Source organism: Saccostrea echinata, unplaced genomic scaffold (assembly GCF_033153115.1).
Source record: "Saccostrea echinata isolate AGI-Se365-2 ecotype Australia unplaced genomic scaffold, CSIRO_AGI_Sech_v1 ptg000059l, whole genome shotgun sequence".
In the NCBI taxonomy this organism is placed as follows: Eukaryota; Metazoa; Mollusca; class Bivalvia; order Ostreida; family Ostreidae; genus Saccostrea; species Saccostrea echinata.
In genome coordinates, this window is record NW_026889808.1 from 2,097,580 (window position 1) to 2,109,861 (window position 12,282).

The window sequence follows — 12,282 nt, forward strand, 5'->3', positions numbered from 1 at the left end:
CAAATTGAAACTTCTTTCAGAACAGTAAATTGTCTACGAGTCTATAGCTATACTGTTTTATGGCAAAAAGATGAAATAAATTTTAATGGTCTGAATTTATTTTTCATTCCAAACTGAAAATGACATATAATACAAGTGCCTAATCCTACTGCTGGAGTGTATCAGCTGCTGCCAAACACTTTAGTCACAAAAGAGTTGTACTGCTGTCTGGTGAAATACGGCAGTGTTGCTCCTAACAGAGCCTGTCCAGCCAAACAGCCACAAAACATGATCACAAGCTTCTTATTTTCCAGTAAAGTCTTAGGGAACCAGCTTATATTTCCTTTCTGTGCATAAGAGTTAAACTCTGAGGTAAACACTTTATAACTGACCATGAGACACGGATAGATTACACCGAAAAATGTCTGTATGCCAATGCTGCTGGCTGTTTGTGTGAGCATTCTGGAGCCGGAGCCAGTGAGAATTTGGTCCTTAACTGCTACATTCTGTAGAACAAAAGTAGGGATACAAGAAGTAAATAAGCTTAGAAACAAAAATCCTGGGGGCATCTTCCTGCTTGAGGTGAATGCATGATAAATTCCGCTAGCGAGGTAAGAAGACGTGATAGCAGAAGCTCCATTGGCAATGTGTGGCTCATGACGCAACAGGAAACTGTAAAAGAAATACATGTAAAAATTCCTGTAACAATAAATCTATTCCAGTTATTTAGATCAAGCATAAGTATTCAAGGATTACACCTCAATGAATATTACTTGTAAGTAAAGCAAGACTCAAAATTAACCAACGTTCAGGTAGTGTACTTCCCTAGTTGCTTTGCAAGTTTGGTTAATAGGGAATGATTAAGTTACTTGGGAGTGTACCTATTCCAAAAAATTTGTCCAGTTTGCCTTTTTCCCTATTTCTTTGTAAGAAACATTTTTCCAAATTTCAATAAGGCCACACCAATAATATTTTTTTGTTCGTCGGACCCACGCTCATGTATTTAAACAAAACTATATGAATAATATTAATTTCAATTTCCTGCACCATAAAAATTCTGTGCTATTTTCTATTCGATTTCTGCTCTATCTTACGTATTTTAAATCTGTTTACTCTGCAAATCAGAAAAAATGTAATTGTCTGCTCAATTTTTTTCACTCTCCGCCCACGAAATTTTGCCTGCAAAATAGTAATAATATTATTATTTAACCGCTTGCCCGCTCGTACTTTTTCTCATCAAATATCCGACGAACAAGAAATTAAATTGGTGTTGCCTTAAATATTGTTACTTTTCCCAATAAGAAAGTAGGCTAGGCTAGGCCCAGACCCTTGATATCAAGACCTATTAAAACCCTGGGTGCTGGGAACTTATGAGTACTTAAGTATCTTGTAGGCTGGGTACTTATGAGTACTTATTAATAAGTATCTTGTAGGCTGGGTACTTACAAGTATTTATTTTTTATTGTAGGCTGGATACTCATGAGTATTTAAGTATCTTGAAGGCTGGGTACTTGTGAGTACTCAAGTATCTTGTAGGCTGGGTACTTGTGAGTACTTAAGTATCTTGTAGGCTGGGTACTTATGAGTACTTCAGTATCCTGTAGGCTGAGTACTTATGAGTACTCAAGTATCTTGTAGGCTGGGTACTTGTGAGTACTTAAGTATCTTGTAGGCTGGGTACTTGTGAGTACTTAAATATCTTGTAGGCTGGGTACTTATGAGTACTTAAGTGTCCTGTAAACTGAGTACTTGTGAGTACTTAAGTATCTTGTAGGTTGGGTACTTATGAGTACTTAAGTATCTTGTAGGCTGGGTACTTATGAGTACTTAAGTATCTTGTAGGCTGTGTACTTGTGAGTACTTAAGTATCTTGTAGGCTGGGTACTTATGAGTACTTAAGTATCTTGTAGGCTGGGATAAGCTGATATCTCTCCCTCCCTCTACAGGCATAATGTGTTATGACTGCAGAGCACAAGCTAGGTTAGGCATATATCACCCCCACCCCCCCACCCCAACATCACACACACACATAACGTGTTGAGTACTTACAGGGGTATTCCTACTATTTATAAACTGGGTCCAGGGTCCGTAGAATTGGGAAAATTGATGCGAAATATGTTCAGATTGGGAAAATTATAAAAAGGACTAATTTCATTATTTTCCTCAATATCTGAAAATGAAGGTAGCAAAAGACTGATGTCTGTTTTACAATAAATTAACACTATTGACAGATATAAAGACAGTTATAAATATATATATATATATTATTCATGCTGACACCTATCGAGATTTTCCGATGTATTGCAGGGAAACTTTTCTCATTTCTTTGTGCAACTCTCTTAATTTTTTTCAAGGACACTTAATTAGGAAAAAAAGATTTAAAATTGGGAAAATATGGCTGATTTTTGGATTGGGAATGGGTCCGGTAACTGGACCCAAAAACACGCTAGGAAAACCCCTGACTTAGTACATAATAGTGTCCAGCACAGGGTTGGCAAAAAACAGGGAAATACTCATATTTCCCAGGTCAGTGGGAAATACTGGTAATTAATAGTACATAAAAGTGTCCAGCACAGGGTTGGCAAAAAACAGGGAAATACTCATATTTCCCAGGGCAGTGGGAAATACTGGTAATTCCCGGGAATTACTGGTATTTCCCGGAAAATACTGGGAAAAAAGAAATAGCTACATATATAGCTACATATTTCATAATCTAAATCATGTAATTTACCTTATACTAAGGCTAAGATATCTACCAGGTATCACTATCCCTGATTAATTTTATTTTAATTCATTTTCAATAATTACATTACAGTTTATTCAATATGTTCAAATACCAGTCATGAGTGTCATTTGTTTCATGAGTCAGATGAAGTTTATAAAGGTCCATGAAATGAACCCAAAGATCCCATTTGAATTTTTTTATGCGACTAACAAAGGATTGAAGAAAATTGTTAAATGTAGAATGAGGTGTAAATATCAAACCTAAAGGTAAAAAAGAAGCCTTCCAGGTCTACTGAAGGTAATTATCTCTCAAAACAGCTAGGAGGACAAACTGTCCAGAGCAATTTGTTAAAACAACCTGAATCGATTGTAATAGGTACAGTGTTTAAAGAAGGATTAAAACAAGATTATTTTATATTTGGATTTATAATTAATAAACTTAATAATTTTACAAAATTGAAAAAAAAAACTTGAATTAGAAAACTTCACTTTTGTTCTTAAAATACAGTTAGCAGGGTTCGACACTAATGTTAGTACGTTAGTCTCAGACTAATACATTTTCATTCGGACTAATAAAATATGTGGCTAATTAGTCCGAATGGACAAATAAAAATTTCTGGAAAACAGTATGAATAAATTACCGATGTCCGATTCTCGACAACTTTTACTGGAAAACCCTGCATGTATTTTTAGATTTCTAGCTTTTGGCGGGTAGTTATGCAATGCTGGGTCAATTCAGCGCTTAATTTTTCGACTGATCGATATGAAGTATAAGGTTTTAGCGATCATGATTTAGTATGACACTTTTAAGAAAGATGTTGGACATTTTGGATGCAATGTAAAGTCAAGAAAAAAAAAAAACCAGATTGGGAATACGATTGTACTTGCTGATTGTGAGATTTCAGTGAATCTGTGGAATAATATATTTCACGTAAATACTTTGTTTATTTCAAAAAATAATATGTATATTCATTGTCATGTTAAATTAATGTTAAAAAACATTGATGTTTCTTTTTTTTTTTTGACGGACTTATAAAATCGCATGCGGACTAGTAAAAGTAATGAAGCACTAGTCCAGCTGGACTAAAGCCTTAAAAAGTTAGTATTGAACCCTGGTTAGGAAAACATTTTCTGCTTAAGAATGCTTATTGGTAGGGGACCTGGACTGTCCTGGAGTAGTGAAACCCTCTGAATTTGTTTTATAGGAGTTTGAAACATGTTCAGTTTTATTTATCTTCTGTTTTAATGTTTATTTAATTTCTAAATTTTGTATAAAATTGAATAAATTACAGAAATAAAAAACTAATTTTGTATTTCCCAGTATTTCCCAGTTAAAGAAATTTTGTAGTATTTACCAGGACGGGAAATACCGATATTTACCACTGGTATTTCCCGACCAACCCTGGTCCAGCATCTAGGATAAGCTGATACTTTTCTTCCCATCCCCCCCCCCCAACATTAAAACACATGTAATGTGCTGAGTACTTAGAACTTACGTCTCTCGTAAGCTAGGATATGCCGATATCTCCCTCTGAATTATCCTTTTAATTTGATCTGGTCTCATAATAACTGCTCCCTCTGGGAGCCTCGTGCCAGCTTTCCAGCGATGAATTCCCCCTCGGCGTCTCCCTGATGTTGGGACATCCTCTTTGAATTTCTCCTCCTCATTCATGATTCTTTGTGACAAAACCTTGGCAGTCACTGTGATATATTAAATATCATAAGTTAAACATGTATAATTTTATAGGCATAAATACAGTGTTATGTAAAACTGTTAGGCTATAATTATTTATGATACACAATGTAATAGTACATCTCCAATGTAGTTACAAAAGTTTCTTTTTTATTAATTATGCTAACGAGACAGATGGAATGTATTCAGAATTATTAAGTTTTAATAAATTAAAGTTCTTGAAAAAATACTTTTCCCCTATCTGCCTATAGGCTTAATGCCAAGTGAGTGAAATTTTTGGTGCCATGCATCTACATGATCTACAGACTAATTATCCATTGTATGCAGACAAACACCAATAAAAGTGCACAAAAGTACAGGTAACTCTCGATACCTCGAAGTCCACGGGACCGAGGAAAAACTTCGAGAGATCAAGAGTTCGAGTTTTCAAGAGTCCGGAATTTTCCGGGTTTGTTGACAGGTTTTAAAATTAGTCTTACCGGATGTAATGATTTTCATGCAGTGCTAACCTCTTACACGTGGTTTTTATAAAACAACCATATTTTTCGTAATTCAGATGAATATTTCATTAAACTGAGTAAAGCAGAAAATGTATATAATCATTTCATGTATATTTATTTATTCTTCGTAAAACGGACATCATACTATGCATTCGTTACATGAAAACAGCATTTTACAGCGTCGTACATAGCTTTGACTATTCCAAAAATGATCATTGAACGCAGCTCTGTAAGTATTTGTCCAATAATAGTCGTCATATTGACACTGAGGCTGTTTCTGCTTTTTTCATATTTCGTTTACCTTTGACACTGACTCGAAATAAAAATTAAATTAGTGTTTTGTCTTTTAATCAATCACTACTTTTCAATGACACTTCGTATCTAAATTATCGCAAGACAGTCGATGGTAATTATTTCAATAGCATATAGGCAAAATATGATAAATTATAAATCAATTATCACCTTGCAGCATAAGTGTCACCTGAACAAACATAACGTTCCTCGAGACCCGCGTCTTCTACCTGGGGCCATTTAAATGTCCAGGTAAAGGTGCTAATTATATAATCTTGTATACACAAAGCCACTTCGAGGTATCGAGGGTAAATTCTAATAGAATATGCATAGCGGGACTGCATTTTGACTTCGAGGGATCAAGGGTTTCGAGAGATCAAGAGTTCGAGAAATCAAGAGTAAATTTGCTTAGTTATATAGTGGAAAAATTTGGAACCGGAGACTCACTTCGAGCGATCAAGAACTTCGAGAGATCGAAGTTCGAGCCATCAAGAGTTGCCTGTACTTGTAATCTAACATGACTTTCTCACTAACAAACTATATAGAAAAACCTGTATTAAATGACACATAGTGGGAATTGTAAAAACTGGTCACAAACATCAGTTGATCAATTAATACAGATGTAAATGTTGCATGATGCTTCTCAGATAAAAATTAAAAGGAATGTATAGGTCTACTTATTATTATAGACTTCAGGTTCTTTTTGACATAAGTTTTCCTGGAATAGTTCCATTTATTTAGACTGACTTATTCTAGGAAAATTGCAGGAACTGATATGGGAATGCCAAAAATATTGCAGGGAAAGCAGGGACCTATATAGATAGTTTTCATATGACGTATTTTTTCTCCGAGTTATACCCTTGGCCGCCATCTTGGTGGTCAACCAGGTAATTTTTCCTCTTTGTCTTACCAAATCTAAGAGGATGTAGCAGAAATATTTGGGGGAAAGTCTTCATAGAATAAAAATAATGAAATAATGATGCTTTAACAAATGTATATTTTTCAGAAAAACAATGCTTTCTACCCCACAATGCCACTGTAATGGCCAGTATAAAAAGTTAAAGTTGGTTGAATAATGAAGGAATATGAGCATGTTGACCTCCAATATGGCGGCCAACGGGAAATAACTCTTGCTAATTGGGGCCTACTGAAAACTATCTGGATAGTCCCTGGGGAAAGTCATTCAATGCATTTTTTTTATACCAATTAAATTAATAAATAGGCCAGGTAAAATTAATCTTTAGATTCTCATCCCCGCCCGCCCCTCTCAAAGTGCCCCGCCCCGTTGTTTTTTATTTTGCTTTTTCGGTGCTAAACGTATTATTTTCATGTATTTTTATTCAGCAAGAATCTGGGTCAAAATTTAAGAGTTATCTCCCGTCTGTATTAAAAGTCGCGTGGCGCTATTTATAGCAAAAAAACTATGTGAAGAAGGGAGAAATATCGGCAATGAAAGCAGTTTAAATATGTAAGGAAAAGATAATTTGTCAGTAATGAGAAGGCAGAAAAACAAAAATAACATATAAACACATCTAGATACCATCACTGGCATGGGCAAGTTTTTAAAGAGATTTTAACCAAGTAAAAACAGACGAAGAAAATGACACATGGTCAAGTTTTAAATAACCATCTCCAGATGTATGTGATTTTGCAATTAAAAAAAAAAAAGTCGTCCAAAGACTTTAGAGAATAACAGTGCTAAGGAAATGTTAAATCTTAAAACTGTTCAGGCCTAGGCTTTTCAGTAGAATATTTTACAGATTTAAACAATCCTGTTTTGCAAATATGATATATTTAATGTTGAACATGTCAAGTCTCAAGAACGATTGAATGTATGAGGACAGTGGAAATCTGTGATATCTGTATATCACACAGAACAGAAGGAGTTGTTGGTAAAACTATAAGGTATTTGGGGAAAGGCCGATGAGAAAACATGCATATGCAATTTATTAGGATCAGCACCTTATTTTGTTTGGCGTGTACCGTATCTGTGTACTTGATTATTTGTTAATAAAACTATAAATATTTTAATTTTCTATAACAAGAATCTTCTGTAGATATTTAAAAGAATATGAAAACAATAAAATCTATTCATATTGGCATTAACATAATGTAAAAATTAAGTGTACGAATGTGTTGTTGATACTTTTATTTATAAAAAATAAAAAATAAAATCCGCCCACCCGCCCCAATTTTTCAGCAAATTAGGATGAGAATCTAAATTTTAAATTTATATGGCCATAATGGAAAATAAATTTATGTTTGCTATCACATGTTTAATATAAAGTGTTTTCATGCTGCTGTATAAAAGAGAAAACTTGTCAAAAGAACTCATTCTGGTCACATATGACAGAAAGTTGCTGAAACATCAGTTGCACAGGCAGGTTTGATGTTTGTTTATACTGTTATACATGTATTTATATTAATATACTTAACCGAGTCCTTATGATAGATCTAATGATGAATAACTAACTATAAATATACATCACCTGGATTAGGCAACAAAAGCCTAATGCCTCCGTAAAGATGCTCTTGTTACAGATTAATGTGTTGAAAGCAGAGAAAATTCGAAATTTGCATAACCCACGTGAATTCATCAACTTTTAAGAAACAAGCATCATCTTAACAGATAGTTTAAGCAATTTTGTACGAAACAATTGGTTGTTTATCATATATCATCCGTGAGTGGCATTGGGTTTTCTGTAGTTTTTATAAATTACAAAAATGATTTCTTCATTCGGACGTCCTAACACAACACGACTTGATGAAGCCCGATCCCGATCTCTTAGCCAACACTTGATATTGAAAGTACATAAATGAATTTGAGCACGTCTATTTTAATATGATTTATTAATCAGTAACCAGTTCACTGAGCAGGTTGAACTTGATTGCCATGATCTAAAGTCTTCACTTGGTTCCTGTCCTAAAATTTTGTTTTAAAAAATACTTTACTTAAAAGAGTAGAATTATCAAATTGAATATATCACTATTTATAAGAGGCATTGGGCATTGATATAAGATTTAATACAAAACAAATTAGAAAATTTAACAACATATTTTCCTTTATTAAAAGATGCATTCATATGTAGTAAGGAAAGTTCTTCATCTTGCCTCCAAAACAATTTAGTATTCCTCCATAGAAAAAATTATTAAAAATTCTTGATATTCAAAATATTATGACACGTATACTAAAAGTAAATTTGTTATATTACTCCATTAAAACAATCTCAAATTGAAAAAAAAATTTAGAAAAATAATAATAATGGATTGGCAGTACTCAAATGACCCACAAAAAGATGACAAACTTGTCATTTATTTATTTTATTATTTATTATTGGACAGACATTAATAACATACTTTTAAAAAATGGCATAAAAAATACATATGAAGATAGAGAGGATTTTCTTATTCAATGTAGCAAATTAATAAAGGAAAGTGAGGGACTACCTGGTATTTATAACTTAATCTCATATAATAAAAGTTAAACGTTTAAAGAATTTGCATGAAATAAAACAAAATTATTCTGGGTATTTTAAAATTTTGAAGAATTAGATATATTAAACTTTCTTGGTAGATTCTTACAAAAGGCATCGCCATAGGTTTGTAATGGTGGAAGATTTATTTTTGCTTATTTATTTTAGGAATGACTCTAATTCTTGGCCAAATTATTCGAGTATAACCTGGTTTGGGTCAGTTTACGCTTTATAATCCGCGAAGCGGATTATAAAACAGCGTAAACTGACCCAAACCAGGTTATACTCGAATAATTTGGCCAAGAATTAGAGTCATTCCTTATAATTTAATTTTAAAATCATTAAATAACTATGGGTTTAAAATTTCGTTACTTTTTATTAGTTCAAATTTGCCGCTCAATAATACAACCATAGTAACGGAAGTAACGGAAGTGATGGGAATCGAGGGGAGGTAAAAACTGATACATAGGCATAGCAGCCATGTTGTTTGGTTACATGTGGTAAGATCGAATTATTGTTTGAAATTAAAGGTACATTTATTAAATCTGGAATTTTCCATGAATCCCGAGGACTGGAAATGAGAGGATTGTATGGATACAGGTGATTCAGCTGGTTGTCAGGGGGGTGTGTCCCCATACCAAACCAGGTTATACAGAAATAATTTGTGTTCCTTTTTGGATATTAACCAATCAGAGGTTAGTATACAAACGAAATTAAATTATTATATTATATACTTGTATATAATTATTACTATAGTAAACTGTATTGCGTTACATATAGTATTCAGTCGGGAACGTTGCTGGCGAAGCGCGTGAGTCAGGCCGTTCTTAGCGACATCTGCGACACCGGCCTGACCACCGTGATACGCCTGTCGCAGTCCCAGCTAGACACCAGAAGTCGTTGGACGTGAATCAAATCTATCGTTATTGATATAGGTAATAATCTTCCACCAACCCCTAAATTTCACTTGTTATTTATATATTTGTTATCTGATTGTTAACTTATTAAACCTGTAAAACGTTATTATTGTTTTTGTCACTGTAAACCGCAGAACTCAGGGATAATATGGAAACACACCAAGTTTCCCGTTACAGGTTAAATTGCAGGCATTTGAACTGTAGCATGATGAAATTATATAAAAGTATGCATATATGTGTGTGAGAGTAAATACAGACTAGAATAAATTTATTTGCCAATCATGATACCACTGGGGGGGGGGGGGGGGGCATAACTTAGATACAAGTAAAACCAACTTTAAAATAACGTTTGCTTGCCCTCTCCCGACTCATGATGAAAAAAATGAGTCGGTAGGTAGGTGAGAAATTTTCTTTCAAAGAAAATTTCAAAATCAAGGCTGAATTTTCAAAATCCGTTTTCTGAAATGCATAAAACAATAATTGCTTCCTGGAGGTTTAAAAAAGTTTTGAGTCGGTCCATTTTTAGGCAGTCGGTCGGGACGCGGAGAGGGCAACCAAACATTTTTTTAAAGACGGCCTAAGCATGATTATATTTTTTTAACATTCAAGAGGACAAGAAAACTTGTTAACATTAAATACAGCAATACTTAACGTAGGTCGCGGGTTTGAAGGCCATTTAAAAGTGTCCGAAAACATACCATGAAAATTAGATATATGAATCGTCTACCTTCGTTTTATATTCTCTGAAATTTTTATAAAATTTGTCTGCATCGTTTTTGTGTAATCAAATCCCAAACATGCATGCCATTGTTGTCGTTGTACATTTTCGACGATATTCTATTGAATTATATAAGAAAAACGTCGTTTTCGGCTCGTTTTGAGGCAAGATTTTGTTTCAAAAAATATCAATAAATCTTAAATGGTGCAGGCGAAATTGTTTTCTCTTTGGTATTTTACGGTATCCTTTAATTCAAGTATATAAAATGTTTTTATTTGGACCATTCAGCAAGGCGCTCAAATCTACGAATTTCTGCCAAATATCGTACCGGCTAAATATATATATTTTCAGTATATATTTAAACAAAATATTATTTATTTTTACATACCACATTTTCAGAGGGGTAAATGGGACGAGGATTTAAAAATTAATTTTATCTGACGTAATCAACAGCCAGTTTTTTTTTAAAAAAACATTAATTCTACTTGTTGGACATGGAAAGCAAAGTAGCGAATAAGATATGTAGTTAAAAACATTGCAAACTGTTGCTTAGGGGACGATCATTTCATTGGGGGGGGGGGGGGGCTTGCAGACTTTGGAAATAAATAATCTGTCCTCGAAAATTTTGAAAATAAATAATCTGTCCTCGACTTGGCAAGAAAATAAATAATCTGTCCAAGACTAGTTCTAGCACCCCCCCCCCCCTAGGAGTTTTCAACTCTGATGTTTCTCTCTCTCTCTCTCTCTCTCTCTCTCTCTCTCTCTCTCTCTCTCTCTCTCTGGTTTGTTTGTTTGTTTTTTTTTTTTTGCTTGTCAGACTTTTTTTAGTGAAGAAGAAATAAATAATCTGTCTTTGGTTTTTTGGGAAATAAATAATCTGTCCTTGATGAAACAGGTGTATTTGCGATTTTTAAAAAAAAAAAATAATAATAATGGCTTCTTTCTTAATAAAACAAACTGATAATTCAAATACGATCAAAGGAAAAAAGGTCAGTTGAATCTTGTGTCCATATCTTTTCGTGATACCAAGTGAAAACAAATCAATCGCAATTTCTCGGGCCTTTCCGACAAGCCGGAAAAACAACCACTTGTTTTTCCAAGCTTGCAGGAAAGGCCCGAGAAGATGCGATTGCTAACTTTTTTTAATATTTCCAGTGTCGATCATTCGAATCGTAATAAGCCTTCTTCACTAAGTTATCAATTCCAACAAAAGTTTTATCTAAGTATTGTATCGACTATGTGACGTCATAATCAAATATGCACAAGAAAGTCACCCAAATCATATAAATTGCGTACTCAGTTTTAACGACGTCAGCAAACCCGCGACCTACGTTAAGTATTAAATCATTCTTTTTTGAAAGTCTTTTTTGTAAAAAGTTGAAAAATGACCCTCATCCCAACAGTGATACAAAATTGTAATCTCAGCGCCCAATTAAAATTGCACAATAGATACTTCACAGTGATTATTGGTTATTATGTCGTCAAGAACGTATGTCAGGACGCTATATTTTTTTATCTCTAAACCTATCATTTTGTCCGAGCATTTTTTTGGAGATGACTTGGACAGACTTAATGAAACTTTTCAGAAATGACGATCAGCAGCTCTGAATGTTCATTAAATATTTCGATTTTTCAAACTGACCATCGTTGCCATGGAAACAAAATAGATAATTTTGTAAAGGAATGTTCACACGGTTGGTTTCAACAATCTTTATGAAACTTCACAAATGCATTTACACATTTAAGTTTTTTAAAATTGTTTCCATTGCTGGACAAACTTTTTCACACAACGTGTACAGTTTGAGTGTTTGTTTTTTTTCTTCAGGGAGGTAGAAAAACTGCCATCACGTGATCATTATGTTTGGAACTTTGTGTATGCTTATTGCTTGCAATAGTCATAATCTGTTTATAATATATTTCATATTTCGATATTTATATATAAAAGATGTTTATGGTAAACTAATAAACTGGACGACTTCAGAATCGG

The 12,282-nt window shown here is 33.7% G+C and overlaps 1 protein-coding gene across 1 annotated transcript; it reads right to left on the reverse strand.

The window, feature by feature from the left end:
- Nucleotides 1–94: 94 nt before the first annotated feature.
- On the reverse strand, nucleotides 95–7,947 carry LOC133174727 (uncharacterized). Its single transcript, XM_061309809.1, has 3 exons — nucleotides 7,677–7,947; nucleotides 4,200–4,404; nucleotides 95–651 (listed from the first exon to the last, which is right to left on the reverse strand). The coding sequence occupies exons 2-3, from the start codon at nucleotides 4,373–4,375 to the stop codon at nucleotides 162–164; spliced, it is 666 nt and encodes a 221-aa protein (XP_061165793.1). The 5' UTR covers nucleotides 4,376–4,404; nucleotides 7,677–7,947; the 3' UTR covers nucleotides 95–161.
- Between the last annotated feature and the right edge of the window lie 4,335 nt (nucleotides 7,948–12,282).

Bases quoted from the DNA above. Each gene is read 5' to 3' on its own strand.
- LOC133174727 (XM_061309809.1), bottom strand. From the start codon at position 4,375: ATGAATGAGGAGGAGAAATTCAAAGAGGATGTCCCAACATCAGGGAGA. The intron at 652-4,199 runs GTAAGTTCTAAG...TTTCTTTTACAG, and splicing joins TATCCTAGCTTACGAGAGAC to TTTCCTGTTGCGTCATGAGC.